This window comes from Triticum aestivum, chromosome 7A (genome assembly GCF_018294505.1).
Source record: "Triticum aestivum cultivar Chinese Spring chromosome 7A, IWGSC CS RefSeq v2.1, whole genome shotgun sequence".
NCBI lineage: Eukaryota > Viridiplantae > Streptophyta > Magnoliopsida > Poales > Poaceae > Triticum > Triticum aestivum.
Window position 1 is genome coordinate 673758382 of NC_057812.1, and position 26663 is coordinate 673785044.

The 26663-nt window shown below is 48.4% G+C and overlaps 3 protein-coding genes and 1 pseudogene across 3 annotated transcripts; 2 read left to right on the forward strand and 2 right to left on the reverse strand.

Annotated features, from left to right (window-relative positions):
* Positions 1-12267: 12267 nt before the first annotated feature.
* LOC123154562 (peroxidase 2) lies at positions 12268-13712 on the forward strand. Its single transcript, XM_044573260.1, has 2 exons — positions 12268-12679; positions 12842-13712. Exons 1-2 carry the CDS (start codon positions 12326-12328, stop codon positions 13580-13582), a joined length of 1095 nt encoding a protein of 364 aa, XP_044429195.1. The 5' UTR covers positions 12268-12325; the 3' UTR covers positions 13583-13712.
* A 3491-nt stretch (positions 13713-17203) lies between these two features.
* LOC123149181 (BTB/POZ and MATH domain-containing protein 1-like) lies at positions 17204-18762 on the reverse strand (annotated as a pseudogene).
* Positions 18763-19024: 262 nt separating this feature from the next.
* On the reverse strand, positions 19025-21592 carry LOC123149182 (14 kDa zinc-binding protein). Its single transcript, XM_044568739.1, has 6 exons — positions 21364-21592; positions 21212-21271; positions 19898-19984; positions 19664-19811; positions 19350-19467; positions 19025-19242 (listed from the first exon to the last, which is right to left on the reverse strand). Exons 1-6 carry the CDS (start codon positions 21432-21434, stop codon positions 19175-19177), a joined length of 552 nt encoding a protein of 183 aa, XP_044424674.1. The 5' UTR covers positions 21435-21592; the 3' UTR covers positions 19025-19174.
* A 1847-nt stretch (positions 21593-23439) lies between these two features.
* LOC123149180 (GDSL esterase/lipase At1g28600) lies at positions 23440-25083 on the forward strand. Its single transcript, XM_044568738.1, has 4 exons — positions 23440-23730; positions 23871-24083; positions 24185-24333; positions 24418-25083. The coding sequence occupies exons 1-4, from the start codon at positions 23493-23495 to the stop codon at positions 24928-24930; spliced, it is 1113 nt and encodes a 370-aa protein (XP_044424673.1). The 5' UTR covers positions 23440-23492; the 3' UTR covers positions 24931-25083.
* The last annotated feature ends 1580 nt before the right edge of the window (positions 25084-26663 follow it).

Here is a 26663-nt window from a genome sequence, read left to right on the forward strand (position 1 = left end):
CAACATCCTGCCACCACTCACTTTAGTACCGGTTCGTGGCACGAACCGGTGCTAAAGGTTCGCCACGAACCAGTACTAATGATGTCCGCCCGCCTAGCCGTTGGAACCGGCACTAATGGACACATTAGTGCCGGCTCAAATTCAAACCGGCACTAATGTGCTTCACATTTGACCCTTTTTCTACTAGTGAAGCAACACTATGTAAACAGTACTTGCACACAAATAATAAATACTTGCAATCCAATGCGTAAGAGGGGTTGTCAATTGCTTCTCGGTATTGAGATAGATTAAATCGTATGAGATTGGATAAATAGATCTATCGAAAACACAAAATAAAATAAAGAAAGAAAAAGTGCAGAAAGGTATTTTTGGGTTTTTGGAATAATAGACCTGAAAACAATATGATAGAAAATAGAACCGGGGGCCGTAGATTCCACTAGTGGCTTCTCTCTAGAAAATAGCATATGGTGAGTAAACAAATTACTACTGGGCAATTGATAGAAGAGCAAATCATTATGACGATATTCAAGGCAATGATCATGTATATAGGCATCATGTTCAAAATTAGTAGACTGACTCCTGCCAGCATCTACTACTATTACTCCACACATCAACCGCTATCCAGCATGCATATAGTGTATTAAGTTCATGGAGAAACGGAGTAATGTAATAAAAACGATGACATGATGTAGACAAGATCTATTCATGTAGGAATAGACCCCCATATTTTTATCCTTAATAGCAACGATACATGCGTGCCTCCCTACCCCTTCTGTCACTGGGTGAGGACACCGCAAAATCGAACCCATCACGAAGCACCTCTTCCCATTGCAAGAAAAATCAATCTAGTTGGCCAAACCAAACCAAAGCTTAGGAGAAGAAATACGAGGCAATAAGAATCATGCATATAAGAGATCAAAGAAGACTCAAATAATATTCATAGATAGAACTGATCATAAACTCACAATTCATCGTATCCCAACAAACAAACCGCAAAGGTCATTACATCAAATAGATCTCCAAGTACATCGACGAGAACATTGTATTGAGAATCAAAAAGAGAGAGAAATTCATCTAGCTGCTACTGTCTATGGACCCGTAGGTCTGTGGTAAACTACTCACGCATCATCGGAGGAGCACCAGTGAGGATGATGAACCCCTCTGTGATCGTGTTCCCCTCCGGCAAGGTGCGGAATAGGGCTCTAGATTGGATCTCGTGGTTCTGGAATTTGTGGCATTTGGAATTGTGTTTCATTGACTCACCTAGGGTTTCTGAAATATTTGGGTATTTATAGAGCTGAGAGGCGGTGAAAAGGACCTCTGTGGGCCCCACTACCCATCAGGGCACGCTAGGGGCCTTTGGAGTGCCTAGGTGTGTAGTGGGCCCACAGGCCTCCCCTCTGGCATTTCCTTGGCTCCCAAGTTGTCTTCTGGGCAGAAAAAAATCTCCAAAAAGTTTTGCGGCATTTGGACTTCGTTTGGTACTGATATTCTACGAAGTAAAAAAAGTAAAGAACAACAATTGTGTAACGCCCCGGATATAACTTTCCCAATTTGTACTCCAACTCTTGCCGTTTCCGGCGTTAAGTTATATTTATTTTTCTCGGGTTCGAGTCTTTGTCTCCGTGTGTTGTTGTCTTTGTCATGCATCTCATATCATGTCATCATGTGCATTGCATTTGCATACATGTTCATCTCATGCATTCGAGCATTTTCCCCGTTGCCCGTTTTGCATTCCGGCGCTTCGTTCTCCTCTGGTGGTCATTTCTAGCTTTCTTTCGTGTGTGAGGATTAAACATTTCCGGATTGGACCGAGACTTGCCAAGCGGCCTTGGTTTATTATCGGTAGACCGCCTGTCAAGTTTCGTGCCATTTGGACTTCGTTTGATACTCCAACGGTTAACCGATGGACCGAAAAGGCCTCGTGTGTGTTGCAGCCCAACACCCCTCCAATTTGGCCCAAAACCACAAAACTCTGCTCCATCATCTAGAGCGTTCGATCACGATCGTGTGGCCGAAAACCGCACCTCATTTGGACTCTCCTAGCTCCTTATGCCTATAAATAGCCCCCCCGGTTTTCGGATCTCTCTCCCTCTCCGAAACCCTAAAAAAACAGATCTCGCGCGCCGGACAACGTCCGCCGGCCGCCACCGCCAATCCGCCGCCGCCACGTGGCGCCGCCACCTCGCCGCCGCCGCGGCCGGGGAGGCCCAAACCGGGCTCCCGCGAGCCCGAGCCGCCCCCGCGCCTCCCGGCCTCCTCTCGCCGCCGCCTCCCTCGGCTCAGGCGGGCGCCGCCGCCGCGGGCCGCCACCGCCCTCGATGCGGGTCGCCACCGCCGCCGCGGGCCGCCCCGCCGCCGCTCCGCCCCGAGCCGGCCGAGCTCCGCCGCCCCTCCTCACCGCCTCGCGCCGCTGCCTCCGCCCCCGGCCTCTCCCTCCTCGGATCCGGTCTCCGGCGACCTCAAACTCCGGCGGTGAACAGTGTTTTCTGGCGATCCTCGGAATCCGTGCCGATCCAGATCTGAGATCTGAAATTTGACGGTTGACTTTTTCTCCCCGGAACCCTAATTTTTATGCTAACTTTGACCGGTGATATCTCTGCATCCGTAGCACCGATTTGGACATATAGTATATCAAAATGTTCGTATCGATGAGTACATCATTTCATTCCATTGCATCATTTTCATTTGAGTTCATCTTGATGCCCGAAATGCTGTTAGAAGAGGCCTTCGTGAGTTAATTGTCAGATCTGCTAGTTCATCTTAGACTTTTGTCATTTTTGCCATGATTGTTGTGTGCATGATATGCCTGTGAGTCCTTCATATGTTTTGTTAAGCATCTTGTTATCTTTCCGGAGGTGCAACCCATGCATTTTTAGGATGTGTGTGGTGACTTGTGCAAGCTTGCAAAGTGGTGCACTTGCTAATTCTGTTTTCAGGGACTTAGTAATTTCACTAAGTCCTGGGATTGTTTAGTTCATGATGCCATATGGTCTTGTTGTTTCCTAGTGATCCGTGCCTCTTTTAAGGATGATCAGTAAGGGAGTTTTGTTAATCTTGTAGTGCTCTATCCATCCATGTCTTTGTTGGCAATTATGGAGCACCCTAGCTTGAGTCAATCGAGCTCTACTTTTGCTTCGTTGCGAATCTGGGCAGATCGTCAACTTGTTTGCGATTTTGCCGATGCTATTGTAGTTGATCCATGCATGCTATGCCATTATTCTTGCCATGTCTAGCTTGTATTTTGTGCCTTCTTAAGGGTTGTATGCTTGTCTTGCCATGACTTGCACCGTGGTGAGTGCATCGAGCTCGTAAACATGCCTTCGTGAGTTATGTGTCAGCATGTCCCAGTTTTCACTAAGCCTGAAAACTGATTATGCTTTTGCTATGTTCGTGTGCTTGTTAGTATATTTTGTGATCCCTTTTGGCTCAAGGTCACTAAGGGACTTTTGTTAAGCGTGTTGAGTAGCTCCATTCCATGTCTTTGTTTGTCATGTTTAGGTCCTATAGCATGTTGTTTTGTTGCTCCGAAGAGGGCTATATGATCTGAAATTGCAGACAAGTGTTAATTTCACTAAGTCTGAGATCTGTCTTACCATTTGCGTTTTTGCCATACTTGTTTGAACCTCCTAATGGATGAATCTGCCGTAGCTCAGTGCTAGACTTTTGTTAAGCATCTTGTGTGCATTCCTGCCATGTATTTTGTTGTCATGTTTGGGTGCTGTAGCATGTTCATTTCATTGCATTTAGATGCCTACTTGCTGTAAATCGCAGACCGGTGTCAATTTTGAACCGCTTGCCATTTCCAAACCGTAACTCTGATTCCGGCGTTCTTTATATCGTTTTCAAGCGATTTCATCTCATCTTTCCAGTGGTACACTTGGTTTTCCAAGTTGAGGCCAGCTTCATGCATTTCCTGTCATATCTTGCATTTTGCATCCCACATCGCATTCCACATAGCATATCATCATTTCATCATATTGCTTGGTCCGCACGTGGTTGATTGTATCCTTGTTGCTTGTTTGTCTTGTTTGGGTAGAGACGGGAGACGAGTTCGCTAACGAGGAGCCCGTTGAGTTTGCTCTTGAGGATCCAGTCAACTCTGACAACTATGCAGGCCAGATGATCATACCCTCGAAATCACTACTATCTTTGCTATGCTAGTTTTGCTCGCTCTTTTGCTATGCCATTGCTACGATGCCTACCACTTGCTTGAAAGCCTCCTAAATTGCCATGTCAAACTTCTAACCCACCACTGTCCTAGCAAACTGTTGATTGGCTATGTTACCGCTTTGCTCAGCCCCTCTTATAGCGTTGCTAGTTGCAGGTGAAGATTGGAGGCCGTTCCTTGTTGGAACATCTTTTATTTACTTGTTAGGATATCATTATATAGCCATGTTATCTTAATGCATCTATATACTTGGTAAAGGGTGGAAGGCTCGGCCTCTCGCCTAGTGTTTTGTTCCACTCTTGCCGCCCTAGTTTCCGTCATATCGGTGTTATGTTCCCGGATATTGCGTTCCTTACGCGGTTGGGTTATAATGGGAACCCCTTGATATTTCGCCTTGATTAAAGCTTTTCCAGCAATGCCCAACCTTGGTTTTACCATTTTCCACCTAGCCTTTTCTTTCCCTTGGGTTCTGCAGACTCAAGGGTCATCTTATTTTAACCCCCCCCCCGCCCCGGCCAGTGCTCCTCTGAGTGTTGGTCCACCTGTCAGCTACCGGTGGCCACCAGGGGCAACTCTGGGCTGGCCTACCTGTACCTAGGACAATCTGAATGTGCCCTGAGAAAGAGATATGTGCAGCTCCTATCGAGATTTGTCGGCACATTCGGGCGGTGTTGCTGGTCTTGTTTTAACCTGTCGAAGTGTCTTGAGTTACCGAGATACCGAGTCTGATCGGAACGTCTTGGGAGGAGGTCTATTCCTTCGTTGACCGTGAGAGCTTGTCATGGGCTAAGTTGGGACTCCCCTGCAGGGATTGAACTTTCGAAAGCCGTGCCCGCGGTTATGGGCAGATGGGAATTTGTTAATGTCCGGTTGTAGATAACTTGAACCTTAATTAACTAAAATGAATCAACTGGAGAAGTGGACTCTTCTCGGCGGAGTCCGGGAAGTGGACACGATGTTGGAGTAATGTTTGCGCAGGTTGTTCTCTAGATTCTCGCTCGTGCTTTGCCTCCTCTTCTCGCTCTCTTTTACGAATAAGTTAGCCACCATACTTGCTAGTCGCTTGCTGCAGCTCCACTCATATTTTACCTTGCCACACCTATAAGCTTAAATAGTCTTGATCGCGAGGGTGCGAGATTGCTGAGTCCCTGTGGCTCACAGATTACTATTACACCAGATGCAGGGCCTGATGAATCCGCGCCAGGAGACGCGTATGAGCTCAAGTGGGAGTTCGACGAAGACTCTCAACGATACTATGTTTCCTTTCCCGATGATCAGTAGTGGTGCCCAGTTGGGGGTGATTGGGACCATTGTCGCATGTTGGGTTCTCTTTATTTTGGCGCCGTAGTCGGGCCATGAGTGTTTTGGATGATGTAATGTTATTTATGTACTTGATTGTCATGGCGAGTGTAAGCCAACTATGTTATCTCCTCTTTTATCATTATATTACATGGGATGTTGTGAAGATTGCCTAACTTGCGACATATGCCTTCAATGCGATTATGTCTCTAAGTCGTGCCTCGACACATGGGAGCTATAGTCGCATCGAGGGTGCTACAAGTTGGTAATCAGAGCCTTCCCCAACCTTAGGAGCCCCATTGCTTGATCGTTTTTAGCGGCCGAGTTGTGTCTAGAAAAATGTTTTGAGTCATTTAGGAATTATATATCGGAGAGTTTATGAATTCTTTTTACTTCCCAGTCTCCTCATCGCTCTGGTAAGGCATCCTGACGTAGAGTTTTGACTCTTCTCTTCTCAAATTTCACTAAAAAAATTTAGGATCACGCGGGTATCTTGGAATCGTTCCGATGGTTTTATGATGAGAACATTGACTTGGTGCCTCCTATCAGGGATTTAGTGGAAGTATCCCGGGGAGTTGAGCTCTGAGGTGTTTTCATCATAATTTTATCGTTGCAGTTCTGGAATACCTGAGTTTAGTACGCCGACATCGAAAATCTCTTTTATGCAGTTCGATGGTGAGATAACCTCGACGCCACCCGGTACTGGGGCGGGAGTTCGGGAGTATCGCCATAACTTGTATAACGGATGCTTTTCGAAGGTTGAGGTAGATGGTTTCCGAAGGTTTCTTGGTTATGTGTTGAAGGATGGATACAACTGGATGTAGGATTTGCTAGTTTGGGTGAGATATTATGCTTCCCTTGTATCCCCAACACCTGATTGCATAACCGGAAAGGTTCGGGAGTTTCATAGGTGGGAATTCTAGTAGCTCTAGTTCTTCTTCCACGGATATTGGTTTGAGATTGGGATTTCTTACCGATTATTCGTTCTTGATCCGTACCTTGTTGATTTATTTCTCTACCTTAATTCTACGTGGCTTCTCAATTTATGGATATGTGACCATTTCAAGAGGAATGCATTCGTTCATTTTGTTCGGATGTGAAGACTATATGTTGCAATTTTCATTCCGTTGGATTCAGCTTCAATATTTATCTGTCAATGTGCTAATGGTGGTCACCCTCTTCAGGATGGCTCCTCCAACATGCACGACTCCGAATCCTGATCCGCCACCACCTCCACCTCCTCCGGAGGCATGGCAAGCTGTGATGGCCGCAACCAATGCAAACACACAGTTGATCATGCAAATTCTTCAAGAGCGCAATCAAGGCAGTCAAGGGAATCAAGGAAGCAATCAGAGTCACTTTGCTACACTCAACCAGTTCCTTGCTAACGGGCCAAAGACTTTCAGCAATTGTGTTGAGGCAACGATTGGCTTGTGGATCTGTGTAAGCATTTCGAGTGGAGTAATGTTAGGTCTAAGGACTTTGTCAAGTTCGCTTCCTTCCAACTCAAAGATCAAGCTGCAGAATGGTTCCAGCAGTACAAGGACTCCAGAGGTGGACGTGTTATCACTTGGGATGATTTCCGTCGAGATTTCCGAGCTCATCATATTCCGCAGAGCGTGGTTGAAAGCAAGCGTCAGGAATTCCGCAATCTGAAGCAAGGCTCTTTGTCTGTTTATGACTACAACAAGTTGTTCCAGAAGCTCGCCCGCTTTGCCAAGCAGGACGTCCCTGATGAGAAGAGCATGATATATCAGTTCAGGGGTGGTCTCAGAGAAGAAATTCAGCTCGCTCTTGTTCTCTTCGAGCCCTTGAGATACGATGAGTTCTACAACATGGCACTGAAGCAAGAGGCTGCTCAGTTGAGGTGTGATACTTCCAGGAAGCGAGTCAGAGATGCTACTCCTTCTTCCTCTACTCAAGTGGCCAAGCAGCAAAAGTTTTGGCTTCCTCCTCCTCCGTTCCGTCAGCCGTATCAGCAGAAGAGCAAAGGTGGCAGTGGTTCTTCCCAACCACCCAACCCTGGCTTTCAGAACAAGACTTCGTCTCAAGCTCCAAGATCGAGTGCTCCGTATCACCGTCCGCTTTCAGAGGTCACGTGCAACAATTGCCAACAGAAGGGTCACTATGCCAACAAGTGTTTCAACCAGAGGTGTCTTCCTCCTCCTCCTCCTGTCAGATCGGCAAGTACAGCTGTGGTCAAGCATAACCCCAAGCATGCCAAGGTCAATTTGATGAATGCAACTCAGGCAGAGGACTCGTCAGATGTGATCACGGGTAACCTTCCTGTTAATGATATTCCTGCAAAAGTTCTTTTTGACACTGGTGCATCGCATTGCTTCATCTCAAGACCGTTTACAAATAGGCATGAATTGGTTTCGCAAGTTTTGCCTAGTCCTTTAGCAGTTATTTCTCCCGGTAAGCGCATGCAGGCTAACTCCATTGTTCCGGATGTTTCTATCACTTTGGGTGACTACAAGTTCTTGGCTTCTCCAACGGTTCTTGGTGACTCGGATATTGATATTATTCTCGGAATGGATTGGCTTTCTAAGCACAAGGCTCAGCTTGATTGTGCAGCCAGGCAGATTCAATTGACTAATTCGTCTGAGGATGTAATTGTCTTTGCCGCTTGTGATGATACCATTCATCTATTTTCTCTCAATGAGAAGGGTGAATTGGATGCCATCTCTCAAATTCCAGTCGTTTGCGAATATCAAGACGTCTTTCCAGAAGAGCTCCCAGGAATGCCTCCGCACCGGCCAGTTGAATTCGTTATTGATCTTGAGCCTGGTACGGAACCTGTGTGCAAGCGTCCTTACAAGCTCGGACCTGAAGAGTTGAAGGAGCTGAAGAAGCAACTCGATATGCAAGACAAAATGGGTCTCATCCGGCCTAGTTCTTCTCCGTGGGGTTGTGGTGTTCTTTTTGTGAAGAAAAAGGATGGAACGGACCGACTTTGTGTTGATTACCGTCCAGTGAACAAGAAGACCATCAAGAACAAATACCCACTTCCCAACATCAATGAGCTGTTCGAACAACTCAAAGGTGCCCAAGTATTCTCCAAGCTTGATCTCCGTATGGGTTATCACCAAATTCGCATTCGTGAAGAAGATATTCCCAAGACAGCATTCAGAACAAGCTTTGGTTCATATGAATACACTGTCATGTCTTTTGGCCTCGCCAACGCTCCTCCGACGTTCTCTCGCATGAATAACTTCATCTTCAATGCCTACACCAATGACTTCGTTTTGGTCTATCTCGACGACATTCTGGTTTTCTCGAAGAACAAGGAAGATCATGCCAAACACTTGCTTTTGGTGCTTGATAAGCTCAGGGAACATCAGTTCTACGCCAAGTTCTCCAAGTGTGAGTTTTGGCTTGATGAGGTTCTTTATCTTGGTCATATCATCTCTGCCAAGGGCATTGCCGTGAATCCTGAGAAGGTGTCTGCAATTGTGAATTGGGAACCTCCTCAGAACGTGAAGCAACTCTGCAGTTTTCTCGGTCTCGCAAGCTATTGCCGAAGATCCGTTGAAAACTTTTCCAAGATCGCGAAGCCTCTCTCTAATCTTCTTCAGAAGCACGTCAAGTACGTTTGGTCTCCGGAGTGTGATATTGCTTTCAACACTTTGAAAGAGAAGTTGATCACTGCTCCAGTTCTGACTCCGCCTAATGAATCCAAGCCATACGAGGTCTTTTGTGATGCCTCTCTCCAAGGTCTTGGCGCAGTATTGATGCAAGAGAAGAAAGTTGTTGCTTATACATCTCGCCAGTTGAAGCCTAATGAGAAGAACTACCCCACTCATGATCTCGAGTTGGCGGCAGTTGTGCATGCTCTTTTGACTTGGAGACATCTTCTATTGGGAAGAAAAGTGGACATTTTCACTGATCACAAGAGTCTTAAGTACATCTTCACTCAGCCTAATCTCAACCTCAGGCAAACTCGATGGGTCGAGATGATTCAAGAGTATAATCGTTATGGAGTCCCTGTGCGCCCATTCCAGGGCCGCGTCGTCGTCGTCGAGCTCCGTCGTCACCGGCGCGGCTAGCTCCTTCTTCACCGGCGCGAGCCCCGGCTCCGTCTTTGGCTTGACGAAGCGCGGAGGAGGAGCCGACGAGTAGGCGCGCCGGCCGCCCTCGTTGATGACGATGCCGGCGCTGCGAGTACGCCGGCCGAGCGGCGTCTCCGCCGCGGGCTCGGCCTTGACGCCGAGCAGGGCCGGAGTGCCGGAGGAGTGCGATGAAGATCGGGAGGAGGAAGAAGAGGAGGAGGACCCGAACCTCCTTGGCGCCCATGGCCCGACGCGTCGGTGCTGCGCCGGGGCAGCCGCCCTCGCCGGGTACGCCAACGGCGGGTCGTTGCCGCCCTCGAGGTACGTCAGCACGCCCTCGAGTGTGCGGCCGGGGACGCCCCACCACAGGTGGGGCCCCTCGATGTTCTGCCGGCCGCCGACCACCGGCGCGCCGTTGGTGGACGCCAAGCGCTGCTGCTGGCGGCGCTCGAAATATGCCGCCCAAGCCGCGTGGTTGTCGGCAGCGTACTGGGGGAGGGAGAGTTGGGCGTCGGTGAGGGAGGCGCGCACGACCTCGACTGCCTCGGCGAAGTACTTCGGCTTCGCCATGGCGTCGGGCAACGGGGGAATGGGCACTCCCCCGGCGCTGAGCCTCCACCCCGTCGGCCCAGCGCGCATGTCCGGCGGCGCCGGGATGTTCGCCTGGAACAGGAGCCAGGACTCCTGTTCGTGGAGCGAACGGCGGCCGAAGCCGTTGGCCGCCGCCTCGTCCCCGGGGTACCGTTCCGCCAAGGCGACGGGCTCGGGAGAGGTAGAGAGATAGAGGGAGGGGCTGGGCGGCGGCGCTCGGGAGAGGTAGGGAGAGGGAGGAGCTGGGCGGCGGCGAGGGGTGGAGCTGGTGTGGGCACAGGCGAGTGCAGGCCACCGGCTATATAGCCGCTCCGCACCCGTGTGTATGCGTGCGAGGGAGGGGAGGCGTTGGCGCGTCGTCCCGTGACGCGCCGCCCGTGAGGAATCAATGGCAAGGCTGACCGGCGGCAACCTTGCCATTGATTCCCCGCGGGAACCGAGGCCGTTGGGAGAAGACGAGGCGCCGTGTCGCTGACGCGGCGGGCCCGTGGCTGTTCCGCGCCAATACAGTTCGCCCCGGCGCTCCCGGGCGCCCCCCAGCGCGCGGGTTCGGCCTGGGTCCGCCGGCGCTGCTTTCGGCCCAGGCCGACGAAAATCGGGCTCCTGGGGGCGTGACTGGGCCGTTTTTTTTACGCCGGCGCGAAAAAATTGTCTGAGGATGCCTTCCTGGGGGCGCGGATGGAGATGCCCTAAGTAGTTTGGATACCAGACAATAAAGGAGCTGTCAAAAAAACAGAACAAAATAGGGCACAAAAATTAGATCATTAGGGAGCTTCATGGATTGAAAAAACGGAGGCTAGCTATGGCCACCGGTTAGCATAAGGGGGTCCTTTTTCATTGGTAGAAGACAAGATTCACTATTGTTTGTCATGGATTTGGAGGAGTAATAAGTTAGTTTTGGAGGTAAAAGAGAGAAGGCAACGGAGGTAGAAGAAGCACAGTACACATTTTTTCCTTTATTTTATTTTATGGTGCGGTACTTAGATCATGGAAGGGAATCTTTTTCAGTCTCTCAGAGGATCATGCATGCATTGGAAGCCAATTTTTTGGCGAAGGATTTCTCCGCCCTCGGCTTCGCCCACGCGTTGACCTAAAATGCACAGGCATGCACGGGCTGGGCTTGGCTAGCCAAATATTAGGTCACCATCCAAACAACGGCTGAAATCTGTCAGCGCACCAATTTTTTTGCAGCAGTGCTATACACGCGATGCACGGCAGACAATTTATGGACGATAGCACATATCAGTGCGTCCATTCATATTATCAAAGTGGAGCGGACGGCAAGATTGACATCGTGCAGCTGTCGTGCATATAGTGCGTCGTTGGTATAGTAGTTTCGATTTTTTTGGTAAGGTTGACTTTGGCTCAAAGCCAAACGCATCCGAATAATGCACAATCGGAACATGGACCTGCATGAACAGCAGCGCGCCGAGGCAACTTGTCTCCTTATGTCACTAGGTTATCGCTAAGGCTAGTCATAGTGAGAGTAACTTAGTAAGTAATATAGCGCACTTCGAGAAATTTTTGCTTATGTGACATGTAGTTAATGAGAAGTGGTAACATAATATGTTACTGTAACATAGCATTTTCAAGACAAGATGAGTCTACAAGCTAATTAATGAAGTCCTCTATGATATTACTACTATATTACTTTGCACTATGAAGATAGTAACTTAGACTATTGTCATATGCATGACACTAGTATAAGTTACTCCCCACTATGACCAGCCTAATGACGCGGTATCCGAGTTTTAATATGCTGTTTTCGCGTTGCAACTGAAGCTGCAAACGCAGGTTCACCTGCATGCCGGAGTTAATGCGCAGGTTCGCCCGTGATCCAATGCCGGAGTTAATGCACGCCGAAGTCAGCACCTCTCGAGGCGGACCCGCAATCAGTGAGACAAAACGCTTGATCCCACGGCACGACGACAAGATCGAGACATGGCCTCAACGTCGCCGGTCAGCCGCTTGAGCTGTACCTGTACGCGCGCCCGCTCCGGTGGAAATTGCGTCCATCGCAAATTCGCAACGTGCGCCGCCGACAAAACGCGGCCGCCCATACAAGTCGTTGCCTATTGCCTTCGTCGTCGTCGTCGTCGTCCCGACGACCTATAAATATGCCACCCGGCCGCACCCAGCCGGAGCAAACAACACTCGACGTACACACGGCCATCTATCTTGGTCGTGTTCACCGTCTTGGTCGCGAAAAGAAATGGTGACTAAGCTCGCAGCGCTCATCGTCTTGGCGGCGTTCCTCGGCGGGCCCCCGGCGTGCGAGGGCGACATCATCTGCTTCAACGGCTGGCTGAAGCTACCCATCCAGGACCCGCGGCTCTGTCCTCAGGGCTCCAGGTCCAGGATGAACGGCCGTACGCGAGCGCTGGTGCCGGTGCCTCGTCCCTCGGGGTTAGGGCTCGGCCTCGGCTACTACAACAACAGGAGCTCCAAGTCCTACTGCCCGAGAGCGGAAGGGATCGTGAGGGATGCCGTGAGCAAGGCCGTGGCCGCGCAACCTGGCATTGGTGCGGGCCTCATCCGTCTCTTCTTCCACGACTGCTTCGTTCGGGTACACACACCTCCTCGATTCTAGCTTACTTCCTTCGGCCCAAAATAAGTGTCTCAACTTTCTAATTGAGACGGAGAGGGAGTATATACTGACTGCATTGTTGTTTACGAAGATCAATATGTTCATTACGGAGGTGATGTCTTTCATGTTTATTATATTCAGGGTTGCGACGCTTCCGTCCTCCTCAAGACGACCAACTCCAACAACAGCGACACGGAAATGGAAGGCAACCCGAACAAGAACAGCCTGCGAGGGTTAGAGGTGATCGATGCGGCCAAGGCGAAGATCGAGGCCGCCTGCCCCGGGAGAGTCTCGTGCGCCGACATCGTCGCCTTCGCCGCCCGCGACGCCTCCTCCATCCTCAGCAACCGCAGGATCAACATCCGGATGCCTGGCGGCCGCTACGACGGCCGCGAGTCCTTCGCCGATGAGACCGACCAGCTGCCCGGGCCCTTCTCCGGCGCTACAGTGCTCCTCAACAATTTCAAGGCCAAGGGGCTCACCTCCGACGAAATGGTCACGCTCTCCGGCGCGCACACCATCGGCCGCGCACGCTGCGCGTTCTTCTCCAGCCGCTTCTCTGAAATGGACCCGACATTTGCCGCCAAACTCAGGGCCCAGTGCAACGACGACAACACCAACGTGGACCAAGAACATGTGACCCCTGAAGTCCTGGATAAGCGCTACTACCAGGATGTGATTGACGGAAAAGCGTTGTTCACCTCGGACGCCGTGCTCAACTCGGCCGAAACAATAAAGCAGGTGACAGAAAACGCGAAAAAGGCAGGGGCGTGGGAGAGGAAGTTCGAGAGAGCCATGGAGAATTTGGGGAAAATTGGGGTCAAGACCAAAGCCGACCAAGGCGCAGAGATCAGAAAGGTATGCTGGAGAGTCAACAACTAACGTTGGGTAGGAGTACCTAGTAGAATGCATGGTGGTTAGCTGGCTCCATGGCGGGATTGCCCGATGGAGAAGATGTAACACTTTTCTGTCAATCACTTTTTAACAAGTGTCATTGTTTTCTTTATTTAAATTATTTAGATTTAGATTGCATACCACATGTATCACATGGTTCAATAAGTGTCATTATTGGTTTTGTCAAACTAATACTACTACTGCTACTACTACTCTACATTTGTGTGTAATAAAGGTACACTAAGTATACAAGTAACGGTGTATCTTCACTAATTAAGATACCAAATTGGTCATGGTGGCCAGCAAAGATGTAATCGTGACCTCGCATTTGCTCGCGATTTGTGCACACCAAGGTTTAAAGTTTCGTCAAAATTTCGATGGTGGGCAAAAATTTTGCCTTTAGTTCAAGAAATTTCGGTTGGTTTTAATTTCTATGTAAAGACAAACATGGATCAGATAGAATAAATACGAGTTACAGTAGAACAGATGTACGAAACTTTTCTTGATCAGTAGGTCAAGAGTTCGAATCATGTGCACAAACATTTTGATTAGTTTACTGAGTACTGAATGGTTGATAGATTGTTTTCTATCAGAACTCGTTTACACTTTGTATGCCGAGTACCCCTGAATTTACATCAGCAACGACAGTTCTTCCAATAGTGAGTTATACGTTTACAATAACTGAGGTAGTCCTAGAACGAAATAACAGGAAATACAACACCAGATAAGAGAGTACTATATATCACAGCGTTCACAAGCAAGCCATGTGTTTACAATAAAATACTCCCTCCATTCCATAATACAAGACCATTTTTACAAGCTAACATAGCTTGCAAAATGGTCTAATATTATACGAGGACGGATGGAGTACATGATTTGCCACATCTGAAACCATTCAGCGTGGAATTAATTGCATTAACTTTTAAGGGAAACTACTTGCACACACTAGTTGATCAGAACAGATTAGAAGTAATACGTCGGACAAATGCCACCATTAGGCGGAAAACAGTCATAATTAAGTTTGTACTCCCTCCGTCCGAAAATACTTGTCATCAAAATGGATAAAAAGGGATGTATCTAAAACTAAAATACGTCTGGATACATCCACTTTTGTTCATTTTAATGACAAGTATTTCCGGACGGAGGGAGTACTACCAAATACTCCCTCCGTCCGGAAATACTTGTCATCAAGATGAATAAAAGAGGATGTATCTAGATGTATTTTAGTTCTAGATACACCCCTTCTTATCCATTTTGATGACAAGTATTTCCGGACGGAGGGAGTATGAAGTACTAAAACTGGAAGAGTGAACAGGCACTTCAGCGATGCATCAGTTCCCTCTACCACGCATACAAAGGACAATGCTGGTAAGCGCGGAAGGACAGCTTGCCTCCAGATGCTTATACCCCTCCGTTGCCACCACAAAGCGTCAAGGATCACAGGAGTGCTGATGATGAACTCGACACACCTGGCCTTGAGGCGCAAGCAGTTGTGCCGCTCAGCCAATGCCAGAGTCGTCGCCGCAGTGCTGACGGTGATGCCATGGGAGAGCCTGCCCTCGCACATGACTTTGAGCCTGTCTAGCCCGTACCTGTCAGCAGCCGCCAGCAAATGCTGCAGCCTCACGGCCTCCTGCTCGCCGTCAAAGTTCAGGAACTGTGTCCGTGTAGATGAAATGCAGCATGGCTTTTGTCAAATTCAAGTTTCTCGGTTTTCTAGAAACACTTGGACACTTTCCAAGTCAGTCCAGTTACTCCGGCTTTTTTGTGGAGTGCAAAAAAAAAAAGCCAAGCTCACTTGTTCCAGAGTTTGTTGTTTATGTTTCTAACGATCAAGCCTTCTTTGACGCTGATGGGCATGGGCAGTCTTTCTCATCTTATTTCACAAGAATAACAGGCAAGTATATTCTAGTTAGCATTTACAAGCAAATGGATCTGGTAACATATCCATCCATTGGCATGGATCCTCAAACAAAGACAAATATATTATGTATGTGATCAACAAATCCTCGCTTCAGATCATCCACCAGAAACATTTTGGTTTCATTGCATCTTTCAAAGACATAGCAACATGTTTGGCAATAATTCTGATCAAACTTATACATACATTCAAAGGATGACATTTAGATTTATCCACATGTCCATAACAGTATATAAATGTTGAACAAGTATTTGAAAAAAGATCATGTATATAAAAAATGTTGAACAAGTACTTGAAAAAATGTTGATCATGTATATAAGAAATAGAATGAAAAACAAAAGGAAAAAAATAAAACCCAAAAAAATTAAAAGAAAAAAGAAAAAATGCAAAAAATAATGAAGAAAAGAATAAGAAACTTACATAAAAAAGGAGAACAAAAGAAACAAAAAAAAAGATGAAAAAAATAAGAATTAAAAAAGCTAGCGCTTTTCCCTTCAAGTAAGACGCGCCTCCTGTACTACCATTAACGCAAGTGTGGCATTTTATCACTGCGAGCCCTCGTTTCCTTCCTTTTTCTCTCATCTTATTACTACCGCTGGGCCGGCCCATTCTGTACCTGCTTTACGCGAGAGATTCCTTCCATCTCGCGTAAAGCGAGAAATAGTTGCCACGAACAAAGAAGAGCCGCACGGGCTAGAAGACAAAAACTTCCTCTTTTAAATCTCAGCTGGCAATTTTTATGGTTAATGAAAATTAATAATGGATATAAAGGAATGACATATGGAGAACTTAAGAAACCTTCCTCCCTCTAATATTAGGTATAGATATAGATTTTTGGCACACGTTGGATATTTTATCAATACATGATTAACAAGTTTAATAATACATGTTTGGGACGTTTTTCTGAATATTTGTAAAATAGTTTTTTCATAAACACATTGAACATTTTTCTGAATGGGACAAGTCATTATCTTTGAACTGCGAGAACATTGCTGTATTACATGATTTATTTTTATAAAATATCATGAACATACTCTTTAAACACATGAACATTATTAAAATGTTTCCATTTTTTAAATGTAAGAAATATGTTATTAAATTACGTGAACATATTTTCACACTGTATAATATTTTTTCTAATTTGTGACAATTTTTATTTTGAAATGCATGAACATTTTTTATTGTTACAAATGAATTTGTTTTTGTGAATAACTGAACATTTTTAATTCTTGCTGTTTGGCCTCAAAACAATTGTTCAGTGTGCAAAATCCTTCAGAGTTATTCTTCCTTATTCTTGAAAAATAGTTTACAGTCTGAATATACCAGCAGAAATCACTGATGTTTGAGGGGGGGACTGCCAACATGAATCTAGCAAGATTTTCACAGAATATGTTTGTCTTCGACCTAATACATGGCGGGATTCGAATATGAATGGAACCATGTACAACTGCCAACTGCATTTGGAATAGATTGGTCATCAATCATTTTTCTAACTTTGCTCGGTCGATAGTCTTCGAGTCAAATTATACATTACCCGAGTTTGAACAATCAAAAACCTGTTACTATCAGACTATGAAACCGTTCTCACCAAGCCTTATCCAATTCCAAAGGAACCAAACAAGCAGCTGCAGTCTTATATGCAAAAACGAAGGGGCACATTCACGGGGATAACAAAACAAGCCTGGCATTAGATGATTTTGCACACATCAAGCATTTAGCATGAACTCAAATCCACCAAATATAAGGAGCAAATGCAGGCGCATGGTAGGTGCTCGGAAAATAAATAGAAGTAGGATAGAGGCAAAAGGTACACATAATTAAAGTTCTAGTAAATCGTGCATCCAAAGGAAGTGACAAAATGCATCGACTGAATATTGGAACTTAAGCACCTACAGCTTCGTTTTCAGTGGCTTCTCCCACGCACAGAGAGGACAATGCTAGTAAGCACTGAAGGGCAGCTTGCCTCCAGATACTTATACCCCTCCGTCGCCGCCACGGCATTGAGGATCGCAGGAGTGCTGATGATGAACTCGACACACTTGGCCTTGAGGTGCGTGCAGTTGTGCTGCTCAGCCAAAGCCAAAGTCGTCGCCGCTGTGTCGACCGTGATGCCACCGGAGAGCTTGCCCTCGCAGATCACTTTGAGCCTATCCAGCTCATACCTGTCAGCAGCCACAAGAAGATGCCGAGCCATTGTTGCCGCGGCCTCCAGTTCCTGATCAAGTTCAGGCATCATGTCGGTGTATATGAAGTGCAGCATGGCTTTGAAGGCTGAAGCCTCCATGTCCTCAATCACAATGCGTGCCCAAAGAACTCGGCCATGAGAACAGGGGACCTTGCAGCAAGTATGTTCTTGTGAGCAAGGAAGGACTCACGGAGACAAGGAATGTGACGTCCGCTCCCTTCTCGCTCTTGCGGAGATCACCAAGGTGCTTGTGCAGGTTGGAGGCCGGCACGGGCACCGTGGTTTCAATATCCATCTGTTCCTTCATAACTGTGATGCTGCACTGCACAGCCAAGTAATCGTCCATGGGACAGGTCGGCGGCCGTAGAAGTGATCTTTTGACGAGCAGGACTCCACCGGAGCAGTCTTTGTGGCACTTAAAACATGCGACACACTCATTTCGCCTGGTCTTTGGTACGGTATCTCCGGGTGCACCAGGAGACAGCTTAGGTCGGCCTTCACAGCGCGTGTGGGGGCTTCACTGAGGAACATAAGCCTGGACTCGACAAAACTATTGCCATACCAACGTGGATAGCAGTGGATCTCCCACTCGTATCCATCGAAGTCCCACCTGGATTTGATGCACTCCGTGTCGCCTATGGTCGAGGACACCAAGCTGAAATCATTGATCCTGAACTCCTACCCGACGTGAGGTCCTTTGGCATGGCCAAGGCTGTTGGGGAAGTGGAGGTTGGAGAGACAGAAGTGGAGGTTGGGGGTGAGAAGATGATGGATTTGATACAGAAGGGCAGGGCAATTTATACAGCAGGGGTTGCAATTAAAAGCAGCAAGGTGGTGACTCCTCGGGTGGAGGCGCCGGCATGCATGGGCGTTGGAAGTTGAAAACGCAAGTGATCAATCAATGCAGGATATGAACCAGAAGGGTTTGCTGGGGAAAAGCACAACTGCACAAGTACTAGGATGTTCCTGGTTCTACCTAGACGTTGACGTTAATATTGATGGGTTTCACTAGTATAGCTGACTCCCTCTGTGTACTTTCACTGACGGGGCAAAACCAGGAGTACAGTCCAACAAACAGAGGCAGGAAAAATGATCCTGTAGACTATAATGGCTTGTGAGAGCGCATCAGGACGAACGAACATGTAATGCACAAGCTCGGATTCAACAGAAAAAGGAAGACTCCGTGCACTGTCTTTCTATAACTGAAAAATTGCTGCCGCTTTTCCGAATTCTTAGCAGGCGCATAATCGCATGGTTTTACTTTACCCTCTAAAAAGCAAAGCGCCCGGGAATATGCATCTCTGTTAGTAATCGTCTGGCAGACTCAAGTCCAAAGATGGTAATATCATAAAACCGTTTAGAAAGAAGCAGGTGAAAAGTACATCCACTTTTGAGAAACAGTCAGACAAAGTAATTCAAGAGTAGTCTGCAATGGATCATACAGAAGAAGAAAAGGCGTACACTGTTCCTAAACTTAACCAGGAGGCCATTTCATCTGCCTTCCACCGAGTACATGCACGTGCAGATGATACACTGATTGACCTGTGAGCAAAACAGTGGGCAGCATTAGCATAGATGCTGAAAAATACCGTGATGAGAGGAGCAGAAAGAATTATTGGGGGTAAGATCTGCAGCATGAGCTTGCTTACATCCTTCTGCTCCGTTGTTTATGACGACGCGGAATCCATCTGCTACGCCTTCCTTCTCAGCCACTACCTTCGCAGCGTAAAGCAGCTGCCCCAAAATTTCAGCATGCCTTGGTTCAGCCTACATGCATGTACTTTGTATAAATAAGGTGGCATACTGGAGATGGAGGACTACTCAGGTTAAAATTACTAAGCTTGGTCAAAGAGTCAGCTGGAAGGGCATTAACATGTACTAAGATAAATCTTGCCATAACATAGCATTTTACATGTTAATCTTCTTGTCTGCACATAGCTCATAAGTAAGCAGCAGAACCTACCTTGTCAAGTCCAGTTAGCCCATCTCTTAGTTTTGGGATGACTAAAACATGGACAGGAGCTTGTGGATTGATATCTCTAAATGCCAAGACTTTCTCATCCTCATAGACAATGCTTGAAGGGATTTCCTTTGCAATGATCTTGTCAAAACTAACAGAAATGAACAAAGGAGAATATTCAGAGCCACCGAAAAATATTAGAAAGGAGTAAAATGGGCAAGCTTATCGGAGATTTACATGGTCGGTCCTCCAGTATCAGCAGTCGCTGCCGCTGTTTTGGCAGCAGCCTCTTCATTTGTTGATGAAGCAATATGGCGCGCAAATCTAGTGTAGCCGGGAATTTATAAAAGACAATATTAGTTAAGGACCATACACTACACAGGTCTGGTCCTCCTTGGGACTGCCGGCTCCGACCTCCCTTGATGCTCTGCTACAACACCCTACGATTCAGGGCCTCAACCCCAATATCTGGCCTTCGGTGGCGCTGACCATCTCTTGGAAACTATGGGACTCGAGAAACGCTCTCGTCTTCAGAAACGAGGATCACTCCCACAGAACCACGATACGAAACATTGTTGCTGATTTCTCTCTATGGGTTTTTCGGTTCAAAAAGGAAGCAGACAATACCTCCGTTAGGCAATGGCTTCACTTTCTCTCTTCAGCTGTACCCTAATGCTCTTGTTGTAACCGAACTGCTGCTGTAATTCTCGACTCCTCTTTTGAGTGGTAATATATTCAGGTGGGGAAGCTCTCCCCCCCGGTGACCGTTCAAAAAAAAAAGATATAGACTTAAAATATACTCCCTCCGTTCCTAAATATAAGTCTTTTTAGAGATTTCAATATGGGCAAGTTAAAGCAAGTTCAGACAAATTTCAGGTAATTACAGATTGCTTGTGTGTGGAATAAAATTTCACAGGATAAGGTGCAAAGGGACTGTTATGAATGATATTGGATTAATTCCCATATGTGTATGGGCAGTGGTGAATTCTGAACTGAAATGTTAATTACTAGTATATCATGATTAATTGGGATTCAGTAATGGCCTTCTGTGAGAAAGGATCAGCGATGGCCCGTTGTTCCTTGTTGCTTACACAAGAGTGAACAACTTCAAATGCATCTTCAGGGATACTCTGTTGACTTTCTATTCTGACCAAGGTGTTAACCAATTCTAAGTTCCTAACAAAAAAGCCTATACCGGAAATTTTCAGGGGATGAAATTCATCTTGGATGGGTCTTCGCGGCTCACTAAGTCGATAACTGCAGAAATGTTCTATTTCTATGCATCTGGGAGTTGCTCTAGACACGATCAAGTTCTAAATCCGTTGAATGTGGCATTGAGATTCTCCAACATTTTCAACTATGTCTGAATTATTTCAAGCAGGTACATGCTTCAGACGCCAGTAATCACTAAAAATCAGAAGAAACAGCAACGTCGCACAAAACTACCCCTAGCACTACCACCTATGAGACCTGACCCTGACCCAAATCCCCGATTGAATTACACGGGAATCGCGGGGCCAGTAAGATCTGAGATACAAGAAGACACCTCACCTTCGGGGAGCGAAGTCGCGGGAGACCCGGAGCGCGTGCGGCCGCAGCAGGGGGGAGCGCCTGCGACAACAGGGAAGAGAGGGCGTTCGATTGGACTGGACAGGATGCGATATCTGCTCGACTGGACTGAAGGGGGCGCAGCTAGAGCTTACCGGAGGAGGGAGGAAGTGGCCGCCGCCAGCGTCGCCGCCGCGGCCGTCGCCGCCGCGGCCGTGGCCGCCATTGGAGACAGGGTTGGGAGTGAAAAGGCTGCGGCCGTGCGCGTGCGGGGATGCTGTTGCGCTGGGGGCTGGGGTGTATCGGTGCTATCGGCCGCCCGATGGAACGTTGACGGTCCAGATGGAGCGTGATGTCCGTCGTGCACTAAAAATGGGATTTCTGTTTTTCCTCTTCTGAACTTAAATAGTTCATTCATTTGGTCCAAGATAAATGAGCCGTGCGTGTAGCAAAAGATCAGAGGATACTTAGACACACAATCAAACATTGTGTTTGTACTGATGCTAAAAAAAAAACATCATCATGGTTAAGATCTTGTCCGACCACCTTTGATAGCTATAGATCACAAAGGCATGTGTTGCCGCGCCGTCCATCTTGAGTATAAAACTTGCACAGTTAAAATCTCCCGTAAGATTTGGACAATTTGAATTACAATGGATCGATGCAGGTTGTGGTACATATTTAATTCAGAACAAATGCACTCATATGAATAATTTCCTTTTTACATTTTCTATACACCACATTCATGAAAAGATGCAAAACAAATGGGTGGAGCCAAAAAGAAATAAGATGATATCCTCTAAAGGCTAGCATCTTCTACAGCCGCACAAAATTCAGTTGTAATAGGAATGTCATACATGGGGGTGGCTATCTCGTCAAGTTTTAAGCTTCGGCGATTCGCTGGCCGACACCGGGAACGAGCTCGCGCGCACCGACAACGGGGTTGCGAGCGTGCCGCCGTACGGCGAGACCTTCTTCCTCCCTCTATCGCACACACAGATAAGGCGATGTTTTTAAACTACGTCACGGAAAGGGAGTAAAAACCGTTTGTATAAGATCCGCCTGCACTAGTGACTTTATCATTTTGTCAGACTCCTCGATGATGAAAAGACGATGTAGTCTTCCTATGAAATGGATATACCGAAGAACCTTTACGGGGATGGCTATCTGCTTCTTCTGACCATCAGTAATGTCCACCTCAAGATACCTAGAGAAACTGCACTCCCTATAGTACTTATCATTCACATACTCGTTTTTAAACAAAAGGCAACTCTTTGGACAAACATGTATCTTCTCATAATCCATAGAGAGCATCTTTGTGATTTTCCACGTACAACGCTAGTAAGGTTTTCTGCACTAATGAGATGTGAAAATATTGAGATCGAATTAGAGTTATGTCTTGCTCACCTCGATCGATATGACAACGACGACCGACGGCGGGATGGCGGCGACAGGATGGCAACGGGAGAGGCGAAGAGGGCTACGACGGCGGCGGCGAGCTCGATTTGCGGCGGCCGGGATTTGAAGACCAAAGGGTTGGGGCGCCCGTCGCTTATAAAGCCGAATCTAAGTCGAGTGCCAAATCACGGGTACTTATATGGGAGACGATGGGTTTCCGTGATTAAAAAAAAGAATTCGTAAATCGTAAATGTAAGCCCAGTACCTTGGGAGCATACTCGGGTTATTCCCAAATGCGGTTAAGCCGGCCGACGGCAGCCCCGCGGCGAGCAGATTTAGCTGAGACCCCTGTAAGCCGAGTGTTTTCTAATAGTATGCCGGATCTTTTATGTATGCCGAGAACCTTTTCAACAGCCTCTTAACTTACATTTTATTACGCCGAGGATGCAATTTTTACCATGCGTTTGGCGGATGTTACTCGGCTTCCTTTGATATAGACCGAGTACCTATATTTTGACACTCGGCTTACATTAAGATACTAGACAATATGTGATTTTTCTATAGAGTTGGTTTCTTTCAATTATCCAAGAAGTATATTAATCGCCGCAGCCCACTTATTTATGCACAGATGATTGGATCTCGATCTTGATAATGGAAATTGTCCCCCGGCTCGTGTGCGGCGTGTTATTTCTATATTACTCCAAACATGAGTAGATCATTATCGAGCGCTGTCTTCCAGCCTCTCTTTTTTCTTCCTTGGTGATGGTTGGAGGTACTACTAGTGGTACAAATAGTAGATGGACCTTGCTCACAAACCACGCAGCTCTCACAACTAATACTAGTATTACGAAGTCAGAACTCAGAGCACACTTGGTCGAGAGGGACGATGGCGCCCCTAGCTTCACGTCTCTTCCTAGTGGTGCTGGCGCTTGTTCGGGCCTTCTCCGCTACCGCGAAGCCGCACTACACCGGCGTTTTAAGCTTCGGCGACTCGCTTGCCGACACCGGGAACGAGCTCGCGCGCACCGGCGGCGGGCTTGCCAGCGTGCCGCCGTACGGCGAGACCTTCTTCGGCCACCCCACCGGCCGTGCGTCCGACGGCCGGGTCGTCCTCGACTTCATAGGTGATGAGATGCCCGATGATCTACGTTCTAATTCATCATGCGGGAGTAATGCTTTGGAGAGACCACTCATGCATACGTGTACCTTGTTCTGAGTACTAATCAATGTTAATTCTCATTGGTTTTGTTGTACGTACGTGCAGTTGAGGCGCTGGGGATGCCATCGCCGAAGCCGTATTTCGCCGGCAAGACCGCGGCGGACTTCCGGCGGGGCGTCAACTTCGCGTACGGTGGGTCGACGGCGCTTGGCCCGGAGTTCTTCCTGAGCAGAGGGCTTAGGTCGTTCGTGCCCGTCTCGCTCGCAAACCAGACCGCCTGGTTCAAGAATGTTGTACAGCTAGCCGGCTCAGAACAAGGTACACGTATGCATGAGTGGTCTCTCCAAAGCATTACTCCCGCATGATGGCAGTCAAATAACCTGCTGGCCGGTCTGACTCACGTCCAAACCAATTCACAGAGCAGAGGAAGCTGACGGCGACGATGCTGGTCATGATGGGAGAAATGGGAATCAACGACTACCTCGTCGCCATCACCGGAAAGCTCAGCGACGGTGAGATCCGGACCTTCGTGCCGCACATCGTCCGCGCCATCCGTGATGTCGTGACCGTAAGTAGTGAATATTTCTTCTTGCTTTTCCAACATACTATATATGTAGAGTAGAGTAGTGACTCACAACTACGTACTATGCAGGATGTGATCGGTGCGGGAGCAAAAACGGTGGTGGTCCGGGGGATGATACCGCTGGGTTGCCAACCGCAGATGCTAGCCCTCTTCGAGGGCACCGGCGCCGCCTACAGCCGTGCGACCGGCTGCCTGACGCGGCTCAACGACCTCGCCAGGCTGCACAACCGCGCGCTGATGCGCATGGTCCTTGACCTCCGGCGTGCCCACCGCGGCACGGCCATCCTCTACGCGGACCAGTACGACCCCGTCGCCGCCATCGTCCTCTCGCCCCGCAAGTACGGGTTCGGGGACAGGCCGCTGGCGGCGTGCTGCGGGAGGAGCGGCACCTACAACTTCGACTCCAACTACGCCACCTTCTGCGGCGTGGCCGGGGCGACGACGTGCACCAACCCCTCCAAATACGTCTCGTGGGACGGGATACACATGACCGACGCCGCTAACTGGCATGTCGCCGGCGCCGTGCTCAGGTCCACCATGTTGCGCCAAACGCCACCTACGGCAGACCTCGCCTCCAGCTAGCTATATTATGTTGGCAATGCCCTTGCTCGGTGTATGTTATGGGAATTGCACGATGTATTGCTCTTCGTGCATAGGCACGTATATATATGATGTACAAAGATGGGTCACGGACCTCAATTATATAAGGAACTAGGAGGCAGACCCAATACACAATATGCACATAACACATGTACTCAACACCCCCCTGCAGTCGAAGCGGCACCGCGGCTGACGCAAAGACTGGACCGAAACTCCTCAAATGACGCCGTAGACAAGCCCTTGGTCATGATATCGGCAAATTATTGGGAAGTAGGGACGTGTAAAACACGAATATGGCCAAGGGCCACCTGTTCCCGAACAAAATGAATATCCAACTCAATATGCTTGGTCCGTCGATGATGCACCGGGTTAGCGGAGAGGTAGACCGCCGAGACGTTGTCGCAGTAAACCACTGTGGCACGGTCAACAGGACAAGAGAGCTCCTGAAGCAGCTGGCAAAGCCACCAACACTCAGCGACTGCATTGGCCACAACACGATATTCAGCCTCAGCAATGGAACGAGAGACCGTAGGCTGCCGCTTGGACGATCATGAGATAAGGGAGGGTCCAAGGTAGACACAATAGCCCGAAGTGGAGCGACGAGTGTCAGGGCAGCCTGCCCAGTCTGCATCGGAGTAGGCGGTGAGGGCGGTGTCAGCGAAGGCGTGAAGCGTGACGCCAAGATCCATAGTGCCACAGATATAGCGGAGAATCCGCTTGACGGCAGCCTAGTGAACGCCTCGAGGAGCATGCATATGAAGACACACCTGCTGCACGGCATATTGGATCTCCGGTCGAGTCAGAGTGAGGTACTGGAGAGCACCAACGATAGACCGATAGAAAGCAACATCCGAAGCAGGAGAATCATCCATGGCAGAAAGCTTGGCCTTCGTATCAATAGGCGTAGCGGCGGGCTTGTAGTTAAGCATGCCGGCGCGCTCCAGGAGCTCGTGAGCGTACTTCCGCTAATGAAGGAAGAAGACATCCGGACGGCGCACCACCTCGACACCGAGGAAGTAGTGCAAAGGACCCAAGTCCTTAATGGCGAACTCAGCGCGAAGACGAGTCGTGAGCTGACTGAGAAGACCAGCCGTACATGCCGTCAGGATGATGTCGTCGACATAGAGCAGCAAGTAGGCCGTGTCAGAGCCCTGATGATAGACGAAAAGCGAGGCGTCCGAGTGGGTAGAGCGGAACCCAAGCTGGTGGAGAAACGCCGCGATGCGCTGGTACCAAGCGCGCGGAGCCTGCTTGAGCCCGTACAAGGACCGCGAAAGCAGGCACACGTGGTCGGGAAGCGCCGGGTCAACAAACCCGGTGGGCTGCTGACAGAAGACCTGCTCCTCGAGGTGACCACAGAGGAAGGCATTGGAGACGTCCATCTGGTGCACCGACCAAGCACGGGAGACCGCAAGGTGGAGAACCGTGCGTATCGTGCCGGGCTTGAGGACCGGAGCGAAGGTGTCGGTGAAGTCGATGCCAGCATGCTGCCGAAAGCCACGAACGACCCAACGCGCTTTGTAGCGATCAAGGGTACCATCAGGACGGAGCTTGTGTTTAAAGACCCACTTCCCAGTAATCACGTTGGCGTGCCAGGGACGGGGAACAAGCTGCCACGTCCGGTTGCGCAACAGGGCGTCAATCTCCTCTTGCATCGCAGCCATCCAGAGCGGGTCATGAAGAGCGGCTCGAACGGAGGATGGCAACGGCGAGGG

Excerpts from the sequence above, each read along its gene's own strand:
- LOC123154562 (XM_044573260.1), top strand. The coding sequence starts at position 12,326 with ATGGTGACTAAGCTCGCAGCGCTCATCGTCTTGGCGGCGTTCCTCGGC. Across the intron at positions 12,680-12,841 it reads TCCACGACTGCTTCGTTCGG|GGTTGCGACGCTTCCGTCCT; the intron begins GTACACACACCT and ends TATTATATTCAG.
- LOC123149182 (XM_044568739.1), bottom strand. The coding sequence starts at position 21,434 with ATGGCGGCCACGGCCGCGGCGGCGACGGCCGCGGCGGCGACGCTGGCG. Across the intron at positions 21,272-21,363 it reads GCCACTTCCTCCCTCCTCCG|GCGCTCCCCCCTGCTGCGGC; the intron begins GTAAGCTCTAGC and ends CTGTTGTCGCAG. Across the intron at positions 19,985-21,211 it reads CGCGACTTCGCTCCCCGAAG|ATTTGCGCGCCATATTGCTT; the intron begins GTGAGGTGTCTT and ends CGGCTACACTAG.
- LOC123149180 (XM_044568738.1), top strand. The coding sequence starts at position 23,493 with ATGGCGCCCCTAGCTTCACGTCTCTTCCTAGTGGTGCTGGCGCTTGTT. Across the intron at positions 23,731-23,870 it reads GGTCGTCCTCGACTTCATAG|TTGAGGCGCTGGGGATGCCA; the intron begins GTGATGAGATGC and ends ACGTACGTGCAG. Across the intron at positions 24,084-24,184 it reads GCTAGCCGGCTCAGAACAAG|AGCAGAGGAAGCTGACGGCG; the intron begins GTACACGTATGC and ends ACCAATTCACAG.